At 36.8% G+C, this 13,169-nt stretch overlaps 1 protein-coding gene across 1 annotated transcript in view; it reads right to left on the bottom strand.

Moving 5' to 3' along the window:
- LOC123946824 (ovostatin homolog 2-like) overlaps positions 1-6,400 on the bottom strand; it is a 46,962-nt gene extending 40,562 nt beyond the window's left edge. The window contains exons 1-6 of the mRNA XM_046012611.1: positions 6,335-6,400; positions 5,835-6,018; positions 4,928-5,084; positions 2,845-2,897; positions 2,452-2,472; positions 168-336 (exon numbers count right to left, since the gene is read on the bottom strand). Coding sequence (XP_045868567.1) covers positions 168-336; positions 2,452-2,472; positions 2,845-2,897; positions 4,928-5,084; positions 5,835-6,018; positions 6,335-6,399 — 649 coding nt within the window. The 5' untranslated portion in view covers position 6,400. The remainder of the gene's footprint in view (positions 1-167; positions 337-2,451; positions 2,473-2,844; positions 2,898-4,927; positions 5,085-5,834; positions 6,019-6,334) is intronic.
- Between the last annotated feature and the right edge of the window lie 6,769 nt (positions 6,401-13,169).

The raw sequence follows: 13,169 nt of genomic DNA on the forward strand, positions 1-13,169 counted from the left end.
CAAGAAAAGAAAAGATGATAAAGCAGAAAACCCCAAGAAAGGAAAATGACAGAAAACTAAATCAAGCCTCATTGACTTTTGCTTAAATCTAACAATCTAACATAAAAATTGTTTTGAGTCCTTTGAGCTCTACATTTATACAGAACAACCAAGCAGTAGTTGGTTACCATATCTATCAACAGTAAATTGGTGTGTCAATGTATTTCCTGATTTTCTTCTCACAAAAATAGAGTAATCTCCAAACATTGGTTCTGAAATCAGTTGGAAGGAGAGCTGGGTGATATTTTGAGAAGAGGTCACATTTTGCCATTGAAAAATTCTATTGTTTTGAGGATCCTGGAAATAAAGAAGAAATAAAATCAGAGATCATAAAGAGTATTAGTCTTTCCTTCTTTATTTTGGGTATGTTCTGTAGTTATTGTAAATAAAGAAAACAACCATTTTATTGAACTAATATCTCACAATGTAAAAATAACATAACTTTCTCAAGGACTCGAATTTAATTAATATTAATATTCAATTGATCTAGTATATCTCTGGTAATCCCCCAAAAGATAAGAACAATAACCTGTAATGAGCACTTTGAATTTTTATCTTCCTGAACCAGAGCTGCAAAGTTAAAAAATTTAAAACTCAGTGTGTCTGCTCCAGTGTTTTCCAAAGTAGAGTAGACCCACACCAACAGATGCATAAGGAGGTATTTATCCTCACAGATAGTTATACAGGTTGTCCCTGTTGTTCATTTGGTAAGTAAATTGGTCATGAATTTTCACACTGCATGCAACAGCGGTTCAATGTAAGTTCTACAATAAGAAAGGATTGACACAAGAAAAAAGAAAGATAGACAATGCCACCCTTTCTCCTTTGTTTGCTTTTAGTATACCGCAGCTTATGTGAGCCTGGTTCCATAAGTTTGTTGATATCACCCAGTTGTGAGTAAAGAACTCCTGATAAAAAGGTTTCTACAAAGAAACAAAGATAGGATTTACTACTCACTTAGTTTTAATTCTTTTTCCTTTCCTCTACGATAAAGTTTAGAAAACTTAATTAATTTTCCAGATGGCCTTTCAGTAAGGATTGCCCATATGGCCAAGTGTTGGCCAACTGAATACAAGTAGAGGTCACTGGGAGATTATTTCTACAAGAATCAGATTCAGCTGGCATTGAGAATAAAACAATGCACAGAGGATGGCAGGGAGGTTAAGTAGAAGAAGGCTGGATCCTTGGTAATATTATGCTGTTACTGTCTCTATCCCAAAGCACCTACACTTAGACATAGCAGTTTGTGAAAACAATAAACCTTTTACTCACTGAAGCCAATGTTAGTTAAGCTTTCTGCTGCTTTCAGTGGAACAGACACTAGCTGAATTAGGATCTGAAGATAGTACCATTCGTGGATTACTAATGACGTATGAAATTCGCCAACTTGATATTTATCCTACTAGAAGGATGAACTATTTGCCACCCATATAACAGAGTCAAAAAAATTCAACTTATAAAGAAGTCTATTTGAAGTAGGCATTTACATACATGTTCATTAATGATGATCTCAATGTAACAACATTTAGACTGAGTTAATAGTAATGGTACATATTGCATGAAGTAATTAAAATTCTTATGTTGGAGTTGATTGATACAAATGATTTACTGATAGACATGAGATTTGAAATGAGTCTGAAAGTCACATTGCAATGAGATTTGAACACAAAGCATCCATTTTGTAATAATATCACCTAACTTATTTCAAATCTTTACATGTTTAGGTTTTCTATTTCCTTAAGACAAGATGTGATTAAATTAAGATTGAAAAGAGCCAGTAGCCCAAACTAAGCAATTTTAAATATAAACCTCCCTTAGAAGGAGCCCAATCTTTTATTTTCCATGAAAACTCATTATGGTGCTTGCCACACAGGACCTCCACTAAACATGGCAGACCTTCGTTTACATCTTCATCTGATGCCTTACACTGCGTATGTAGATAAAGGTTTTTCTTTTCCTTATTTCAGTTATCTTAATTTCTAACTACATGGAATTTGTCTGAATATTTAAAAAATTAGTGCTTTCAGAAAATATTCACTTACTTGTGGAACATAAGGAATAGCATGGAGGACATTTGAAGAAGGAAGGAAAAAATGAAGGGGAGGAGACCAGAGGGGTAGACAAACCATGAGAGGCTGAGGATTCTGAGAAACAAACTGAGGGTTTTAGAGGGGAAGGGGTTGGGGCGATGGGTGAGCCCGGTGGTGGGTATTAAGGAGGGCACAGATTGCATGGAGCACTGGCTGTTATACACAAACAATGAATCTTGGAACACTACATCAAAAACTAATGATGTTTTATGGTATGGTGACTAACATAACATAATGAAAAAAATAAATAAAATTTAAAAAATAAAAAGCGAGTGCTTTCAGAAAATAATCTTGAGAAATTGTGATAAAGCAGATCCCTTACCTGAAGTGTGATCAATGGATACTGAAAAGAAAAAAAAATGCAGGTTAATATTGTAATAGTGCTTTTTTGTAGACAAAATTTCTACAATGAAGCATGCCAAGAAAACCCCAAATGCTAAGGAGATCCTGACCTTTACCAGGAAGTTGAAAGCAAGTTCCATGCAACCCATTTTCCCCCTTATAGTATAAGAAGACCTAAAAAAAAGTATCAGTTAACTCACTATAAAGGGAAGTTTTCAATTTGGCTGTCAGCATTGAAAGTATACCTGTATAGCATTCCATGCTAGAACTGATTTGTGTACTTACGGAAAACTTTCTGATGACACTTTACACAGCAATGGATTTGTTTAATTTCCTTCAATTTCATTGTACCATTCGCAATTATTGAACTCACCAAATCCTCAACAGGTCTGAACTTGGGATCCAGGGTCACAATGCGAATTTGAACTAAAAGAAAAGAGGAAGAGGGGACAATATTTTTTCTTGTTATTTCCTTCTCAGGTATGATTGCTTGTAAATAGATACAGAAATTAATTATTTTCCTATTACAGAATGCTATACTCCCTTCTCCCCTAGCTCTCACTTGACCCTTTGAAATTTGGGTTCTATTTGGAATGATCTCTTATTAATACATTCATAATTCCTCTTTTGTCAATTGCTCTGTTATTATTACCAAAGCTGACACTAGCTGCTGCCACCGCTGGAAACTTCTACCCTAATGGCCCACAGGGAAACCTTAAAAATTGGAGCTGGAATTAATCACAGAAAGACAAATGTGAAATATATGTAGTAGAAGTTACACTCCTATAATTTTCCTGGAAAAATTTATTAATGTTAGCAAACATTAAATTAATTTCAGCAGAATTCCAGAAAGACTATTTTAACTACCTTTGTATAATAACTGTCATCCAAGCATTTTAACAAGCTGAGAGAATGTAATGCAGCAAAAAAATCTCACAATATGAATTCTGTTTGAACTCTTTTCTTTTATTTTTTTCTTTTAAATTAATCCTACAAATGCACAATTTTAGAAAAAAATACATAGATGCTGTCATCCAACCCCTTAATTTTACAAATGAGAAAACTGAAGGTCTCAAAGAGCTGAATTTACTTGACAAAACCCAATAATTTATCAACAAACTCAAAACAAAGATCACATCCTTCAGAATCCTAGTTTGGTGTTCTTTCTGCTGCCTTTTACTTAATGCAATAATAAAGAAAATTAGAAGGACTCTGCTTAGGTTATCAGATTTGTGATTATTTCTACCGGTATGAATAATAATAATTAATAATATCATTTGCCGAGTCTTTACTGGGTGCAAGGTACTACTTTACATTGACTATCTTATTTTATTCTCACAATATTTCTGCAAGTGAGTCATTTTTAGTATCTCTATTCTAAAGAGGAAAAAAATGAGACTAAACACAGGTTTAATTAGCTTGTCCAATTGGTAAATTATGGAGAAACAAATGAAACCAAATAATTTTGTTCTTCGTCCCATGTTTGTAGTGATTGTATTATGGAAGTCCGTCATTGGAATTTTTAAGCAGCGAAAGTGGCATGCGTGAGTTGAAGAAGTGAAGCATATAAATAATGGAGTTGGAGGAAACTTTCATAACTGATCTAGACAACCAGTAGAAATTCAAGAAATCCACAATCCTGTAACTTTAATTAATTAATTAATAATTAATTAATAATTAATTTTTAATTTAATTTCTTTTCAGTGTAACAGAATTCATCATTTATGCACCACACCCAGTGCTCCATGCAATACATGCCCTCCATAATACCCACCACTAAGACTTTATTTATTTGCAGAGAGAGAGCATGTGTGCAGGAGAGAGGGCACAAACTGGGGGAGCAGCAGGCCGATTGAGAGGGAGAACCAGCCTCCCTGCTGAGCAGGGAGCCCCATCAACTGAACCACCCAGGCATCCTGATCCCGTAATATCTTAAAATTTTTTTTTAAAAGATTTTATTTATTTGTTTGACAGAGGGGCGCCTGGGTGGCTCAGTGGGTTAAAGCCTCTGCCTTCGGCTCAGGTCATGATCCCAGGGTCCTGGGATCGAGCCCCGCATCGGGCTTTCTGCTCAGCAGGGAGCCTGCTTCCCCCTCTCTCTCTGCCTGTCTCTCTGCCTACTTGTGTTCTCTGTCTGTCAAATAAATAAATAAAATCTTTAAAAAAAAATATTTGTTTGACAGACAGAGGAGATTACAAGTAGGCCAAGAGGCAGGCAGAGAGAGAGAGAAGCAGGTTCCCTGCTGAGCAGAGAGCCCAACGTGGGGCTCGATCCCAGGACCTTGGGATCATGACCTGAGCTGAAGAGAGGCTTTAACCCACTGAGCCACCCAGGTGCCCCAATCCCGTAACATTTTAAATTGAAGACTCTGACATTCATTTGTTTGGATTGCTCTCAATCTGCAGGATGTGCTCCTGTGGCCAGTGATATGAAGGAAACACGCACACTGACTTACCATTCTCTCCGGGTTTGTAGATGGGTTTATCTGTTTGCATAAAAGTTACTGTCTCCTCTGAAGTGAGTGCTACAGATCTCCTCTCGAAGATTCTAAGCGTCTCTCCCTTAGCCAGCAATGTCACAAAAGCCAACTGCTCAGAAGACTTCTGAGAAACCTGTTTATGTTAAAGAGCAGAGAATGGGAAAACAATTTTTAGACATCAAGTTTGTAAACAATGTCTTAATTTGGTTTCACAAGCTGAGAGCCTCCAGAGAGTAAATTATTTCTTAATGGGAGATATGGACACCACTTTTTACAATTCCTTTATTTAAATAGCATTAGGGCAGTTTCTAATAAACTTATTTTTGTGCCTGCTAGTCTTCTGTTTTCTTTTTTCATTGCCCTGAGTCCCAGTCTTGCTTCTCTCTATCTGGATTCTCTTTCCTCATATTGTTAAATGGTTCTATCTAAAAAGAAGTGATTGCATTTTATTATCACTTCCTGTGAAAGAAAAAATGGCAATATTTCACAAATTTTGTTGCATGGGTTCCTCTCAGGAATTCTCTAATTCTACACCCTAGCTTCCACAATTCATCCTGAGTCAAGATTTGTTATTTCTCCTAAAATGATTTTTTTTTGAAGAAAAGAAAAGCAAAGTCTATTAACAAATAAGATATATTCACTTAAAAAAGTTTCCATGAAGAAGCTGAGGATTTTTGTATCCTAAATACTAATATTCAGGACCAATGCAGTTTGAAATCCTTGCTATTTATCTGTTTTGTGGAATCAAACTTTGCTTCAAGTGAGCTGTCCTTGGAACTTAACTGATCCTTTGCCTCATTCTCTGCCTCTCAGTTAAAATGATTTTTATGTCATAATTCTATCACCCTAACAGAAAATCAGAAGGGGCAATCTAGTGCCTCACCTGGAAATCTGCACAAGCATAAAAGTTATCCTCTTCCACAGACTGGTCAAAAATAGTGGTATTGTAGCCACCAGATTCTAAGACGACACTCAAGGATACAGATTCATTGAGATTTGAAAGATGGAGACAAGCCTTTTCAGCAGAATGACTCTGGATCACGGAGGAGACCCATAGGATATACTGTCTACACAAAGAAAGTGATTAACACTTTAAACAAGTGTAGCCGAAATGCAAAACATAAAAACAATTTTGGCTTATTGAAATATTCCTGAAATATTTTCATGGTATTACATACAATAAACTTGAGTATGCAGACAGGGTTATCTTAAGAAAAAGATGTCAATTCCCTTCTTACACTTGTTCAAAATTTATAAGGCAAACCAGCACTCAGTCTCAGAAGTTGAAATGGTGAACTACAGTCAAATTTTAACATAGAATGCATTTAATAATGTCACTTTGCTAGTACTATAGTAAGAATAAAGGATATAACATTTCCTTACGGTTCTGAAGCCACAGAAACAGCAAAATGAAGCAAAAAGGTGCTCAGAAAAATGATGGGCTCCATCTTATCCCAGGGTTCTGAAACATAAAGACTTCAAGGTAAATATTTAATCTCTCTCTCTCTTTTTTTCTTAGTAGATGTTAGCTGCCCCAACAATCCACTTTCTTTTCTTCCTTCTACTCTGCCTCTGTACCTCTTTGCTTTTAACGTCAATGAAGGATCAGCTACGTTTTGGAAAAAGTCACAGGGACCCACCAATCACAATTAAATGGCCTCTCCCATTACTTGGCTGGGCGGTGTGTGTGTGGGGGCGGTTGTCATTTTGTATACAACTTCCTTCTCAAGTTCACTGGATGCTGCTTTCTGCTTTTGGAATCAGCAGCACAGGTTGTACAGGAAGAAAGAGAAAACAAAGAAAGCAGTTGTGTGACATGTGGGGGTTCATTAGTCTAATTCAGCATTTCCGTTCCAGGGCTGACTGCAGTATCAAAAGCATTAACAGACAGGAGTTTGCACTTGGAAGAAAAATACCTCTTCAAAGAGCTATTACCATCCCAATTGCCAAAAGATAAATTTTTCAGGCTGCTGAGAAAAGTAGTGTATCTGATGTTGTCAAAACACAGGTGCAATTAGGGGGCGCCTGGGTGGGTGGGTTAAAGCCTCTGCCTTCAGCTCAGGTCATGGTCTCAGGGTCCTGGGATCAAGCCCCGCATTGGGCTCTCTGCTCAGCAAGGACCCTGCCTCCTCCTCTCTCTGCCTGCCCCTCTGCCTACTTGTGATCTCTCTGTCAAATAAATAAATAAAATCTTAAAAAAAAAAACCAAACACAGATGCAATTAGATATCTCAATATAGGTTCATTTTACAGATAATTGAAACTATTATTTTTTAATAAATTCCTACTACAGAATACAACATTTACAATGTTGATATGCAGTCAACTTTTACTACGATTTTCTCAGGAAGATTTTCTTTACGATGTTCAGTATCCTTTTCTACCCTAAATATAATAAAAACAAATAACTAAAAGGTAATAAATTTATGTGTGAGTGTGTACACACCTACTGATCACTTCTTGGCCAAAAAAAAAAAAAAAAAGAGGGAGGAGGGGGTTTTATCATAATTTTGATTGTAAAATGTTTCTAAAGGGAAAATGAGCCATACCAAAGAAACTGACCACCTCTTGACTGTGTCTCTTGTGTGTTAATTTTCCCACTTATCTTCCTTTCTTTTTTTTTTTAAACATATTTTTTATTGAACGTATTGATGGAGTTAAACATCTGGTTTGAAGAATGTTACATTGTGTCATGAAGAGAGAACTGGTTTCAGTCAGGCTGGCCGGCAACAGGGCAAGGGCAAATCCAAAGGGAAAAACAATAGCAAATATACAGATGAGGAGCTGTAGTGAGGTAGTAAGAAGCCTCAGGAATGCAAGAGCCAGGGCTCCTAGTGGAGCACACTTTGTGCTCCAGTGCGGAAGTGTGTTCACAAAAACTCTGACCCTGTTGCTCTCTCAGTACAGTTGAGACATTGCTCCTTTCCTCATTTCTATATAGGACTTTGGTTTTTTTCTGTCTTTTCTCTAACCCGGTGAAGGAAACCAGCTCCCCTGAAATTTCTGCTTCAGCGTTCATGCTCAATACTCGACCCACCCTGCCAGATTTATGATTTAATTTATTTCCCCTGGAACCTCAAATTGTTCATCTCTGTTTTTGAATAACACCTTAACCTCTGATATCCCCTCAGGCTTATTATTGGAACACTCTCTCCACTCCACTCCCCAGACTCACAAAATAAGTGAAATCACTAACTTCCCAAACAATTAAAGCTCACCAGCTTTTACTCACTAGTATTCAAGATAAACGGCTCCATGAAGCAGATTGCTTAGAGATCCAAGTAACTAATTCTTTATTCCCATGGCTGATAAATCCAAAGGATTGAAACTTCTCTGAAATATTTGCATTTTTCTGGGGCACCTCGGTGGCTCAGTGGGTTAAAGCCTCTGCCTTGGGCTCAGGTCATGGTCCCAGGGTCCTGGGATCCAGCCCCGCATCAGGCTCTCTGCTCAGTGGGGAGACTGCTTCCCCCTTTCTGCCTGCTTGTGATCTCCGTCAAATAAATAAAAATCTTAAAAAAAAAAAAAGAGTCATACCCTCCACTGACTGAGAGGTCCCCCTCCCCTCCAGAATAAAATCTTAAAAAACAAAAAAAAAAAATTTGCATTTTTCCAAATGTAAAACTTTTATGTTGATTAAGTGACACTGTTTATCTTAACTTTATTTATTTTTTTTAATATTTTATTTATTTGACAGAGAGAAATCACAACTAGGCAGAGAGGCAGGCAGAGAGAGAGGAGGAAGCAGGCTCCCCGCGGAGTAGAGAGCCCGGTGCGGGGCTCGATCTCAGGACCCTGGGATCATGACCTGAGCCCAAGGCAAAGGCTTTAACCCACTGAGCCACCCAGGCACCCCTGTTTATCTTAACTTTAATCAAGGCAATTTACGGCTAACAAAAATGTGTTTTACCCAATTGTCTTAATTCATCTTCAGGACTAACATGTTTTATGATATCTCTTTCCCCAAATATAATTTTATCTGATTAAGGGGGTCTTCAGGTTAATGGGCTCTTCTCCCAGAGACTTCAGGTATGAATCCAAACTTATCTATTGAATACTTGTGATGTATCAGCAATAGTGTTAGGTTCGAGAGGTCAAAAGATGGATAAGAATCAATTCTCTAAAGCAGTTTACCTTCTAGTAGAGAAAAGAATGAAGGAAGGTAGGAAGGGAGGATAGAAGAGAAGGAAGAAAGAAAAGAAAGGGAAGGAAGAAAGGAAGAGAGGGAAAGGAGGAAGGACATGGGAGAAGGGAAGAAGGAGAGAAAGGATGAAGGAAGAGAGAAACTACAGACTCACAGTACTCACCATGTAGGAGGCAGTATACTAAAGGCTGATGGTGACATATCTCATTGAATCCTCAGAAAATATGTATTACTTCTTCTCATCTTACAGAGAAGAATATACAGTCTCAGAAAAAGTCATTAATTTTCATGGAGTTTCTTAGACAGTAAGTCTGGGAAGAAGTTCTTTTAATAATCATAAATTGAATGACATCAAAGGGTATGTTCATATGTAAGGATATGAAAGGACATGGATTAATATACTATGTTCTAAGTTCTCAGTAGGTTTCTGCTAAGCAAAGGCATATACAATGGAAAACAGGTATTACGTCATCATTTGACAGATTCAATACTATTTGAATTATTGGTATTTACTGCTATGGGGATAACTCTATTTACTTATTCATTCAGTACATATTTATTAAGTACCTACCATCTGCCAGAATTGTGGTAGATAGTAGGAATGAAGAGGTGAATTTAAGTTTTGGGATTTTCATTCCATCAGGAAGGGCAAAGGCTCAATAACTAGTAACTCATTGTAATCATGGTAAATATCACAGAAGAGGAACAACAACAGAGCACTGTGGGAATGCGTGTTGGGGAGTGCCTAGTATTAAACCAGATCCTGGTGAACAGATGAGTGAGCCCATTTCTTTTCCTAGAATAGTTCACTGTTCCCTCGGCAGAATGTGTAAACACAAAATGCAATGCCATTTGCTGCAAAAACTACCCTATATTGAAACCATGAGCAATGCTCAGTGGAATGACATTAAAAAAATAAATTGGAAAGTTGGAAAAGAATTTAATAAGAAGGCTTTGAATTGGGAATATTAACATGATTATGAATTTTCCAGGTATAGTAGAAATTGAAGAAACTATTACTAATGTAACAGCTTTAAAAAAGTTTTTTTAAATTCAAGTATAATTACTCCTACGTGTTATATTATTTTCAGGTGTATAATACAATGATTCAACAATTCTATCCATTACTCAGTACTCATCATGATAAGTGTACTCTTCATCTTTCACCTATTTCACCCATCCCTTCACTCACCTCCTCTCTGGAAAACACCAGTTTGTTCTCCATATTTAAGATTCTGGTTTTTTGTTTGTGTCTTTTTTTTCTTTGTTCATTTGTTTCTTAAATTCCACATATGAGTAAATCATATGGTATTTGTCTTTCTCTGACTGACTTATTGCACTTAGCATTATACCCTCTAGATCCGTTCATGTTGTGGCAAATGGCAAGACTTCATTTTCCTTTATGGTTGAGTAGTATTCCATTGTATATGTGTAAACCACAGCTTCTGTATCCATTCATCTATGGTTGGGTTGGGCTGCTTCAATATCTTGGCTATTACAAATAATGCTGTGAAAATCGTAGGGGTCCATACACCTTTTCAAGTTAGTTTTTTGTTTTCTTTGGGCAAATACCCAGTAGTGGAATTACTGGATCATATGGTATCCGTGTTTTGAGTTTTTTGAGGAGTGTCCACACTCTTTTCCACAGTGGTGCTCCAGCTTGCACTCCCGCCAACCATGCATAAGAATTCCTTTTTCCTCACAACTTCACCAACATTTGTTGTTTCTGAAATAACAGCTTTTTGAAGAAAACTATAAAACTACAATAAGATATTATGTGTATTTTTAAAATGATAGGTCCTATTGGTGGAGAAAGCAACGTGGCATGCAATGACATTCAATAAGGAGATTGATAAAGGTTGTGGTTGGCTTGTGAGAAGTCTTTTTCTTGTGCTAAGGAGACTGAATGTTATTTTGAAGGGTAATGGATATAAGACTGTACTCCATGGAAAACAGAAAGGAGTAAAAATATGGCAAGAGAGCCATAAATAAGTCTTCTCAAAGTCTATTCTAAGTTACAAAGGTAAGAGATTGGACAATGTCAGTATCTCCTCAAGAAACATTTTTTACACTCCAGTTGAGTGACATTGCAATTAGACAAGATAGAAAAGACAAAATGAATATATAGATGAAGTGATGATTTAAGTTTGGTATATGCAAAACATGAGGGAACTACAGAGCAATAAAGATGGGATACCCAGGAGACAGTTTAAATAATAAATCTGGTGGCCTGAAAAAGTTGGAGATGTGAATATAGATTTGGAAATCATTACATCACATCTATGATGTGAAATCTCATGGCTTGCTAAAGTTATAGAGGAAAATCCTTAACAAAGAGAAAGAAGGTAGCCAATGGTATCAGAAATCCTGGTGAAGATCTAGCTTCTCTGCTACTTCAGCTGAATGATATTTATCAGGCATGGGGCAATATTGGTTTATTTCCCTAGCACCATTGAGGTGGCTCTGAGGCAATGTCTTAAAATGTTTTGACATCGTATGTCGCACAAATTCTTTGAGCAACAAGAAAAATTTTCTTGATTTTCTTAGCTACATAATTAATAATAGTCAATTTAAGTGTCAGAAATTTAAAATATTTCAGAGTTCCTGAGAAAATCTTGAACTTCTGGCTCCCCTTTATGCAATGTTTAAGTCAACACTACATATAAGAGTATTTCTCAAGACCAGTAATATATAGACAGTTAATTATGTTTTAAAATAAAACTATTCAGTTCCTGATGTTGCAATCCATTGAAAAGGAAATCACCTTCTCCTCGTAAAACAACCTGTTTGACAAGTGAAATCGCCCTTCTTGTTCTCAGATGTTTATCTTCTGCATCACTGATTGGTTGTTAAGGTTGCCAAGAAATTTCTAATCACACAATACCCACCTGTGGATAAGTGATTAAAATAAAAGTAATGGGGAAAAACAGATGGATGATGAATGGCCACGTGAATACTTAGGATATGACTAGGCTTACAAAGCCATAGTTTTCAACTCTGCAAACAAAAATTATCAGGGTCGATGATGAGAATATTCAAGATCATTAAGGGCAGTTTTATCCTTCCATTTGCCTAAACACCCACTACCACTCCTAAATAATATTAATCCCCCCAAACATAAAAATGAATTTACGGACGAATGTCAAATGGAGTCTTTACCAAATGCTACCACCCATATGGGGGTTCAGACACTTTCAGTTCTATAACCCTTTTCTTTACTAGAGAAAAAGGCTGAGGTCAGGGGTGGATGAGATGGAGGAAGAATGCATAAGAATGATAATATAATGTAGTATTCATAGTTATGTGATTCTTTGCTGGAACCACTGTCCACCTGGAAATTTCTATGCCTGTCCTAGCTTGACCCATGGAACTCTTGTTCTTTCTCTTCTAGAGGGCATGATCTGTGAGTATCCCATTTTCATCCTCCTAAAGTGTCAAAAAACTGTGAAGAATCTGAGGTTTTATCATATTTTCAAGCTAACAAGTTAGCTATCTATTTCATGAATGCCAGCAGAAGACACTAGACTCCTGGAGCAGAAACAAATTACTTTATAATTCATGGTAAGCAGTTTAAATCACATGTTCACTTTGGTTTCCATGGTTCCTCCCAGTTCCACTGGGACAACATTGGGTGACCCAGAGATACTGCATTGGTAGTGGGTGTGAATCACAGCTCAGAAGCCCTAGCCATAAGAAACTTTGATCTTGGGTCTCCTGGGTGACTCGGTTGGTTAAGTGTCTGCCTTCAGCTCAGGTCATGATCCTGGGGTCCTGGGATTTAGCTCTGTGTCAGGATCTCTGCTCAGTGGGGAGCCTGCTTCTTCCTCTCCCTCTTCCTGCCATTCTGCCTGCTTGTGCTCTCTCTCTGTCTCTCTGTCAAATAAATAAATAAATAAATAAATAAATAAATAAATTCTTAAAAAAGAAACTTTGATCTTTTACAGTAGGCTTCCAACAAACCTACCTGATCTTTGCTTCAGACAATGGTTATTCTTTTTAAATACTAAAAATAGCTTAAATAATTTTTTTAAATAAAAGAGACATTGCTTTTATTATATTGGGCAGCAAATGATTC

This window comes from Meles meles, chromosome 7, assembly GCF_922984935.1.
Source record: "Meles meles chromosome 7, mMelMel3.1 paternal haplotype, whole genome shotgun sequence".
In the NCBI taxonomy this organism is placed as follows: domain Eukaryota; kingdom Metazoa; phylum Chordata; class Mammalia; order Carnivora; family Mustelidae; genus Meles; species Meles meles.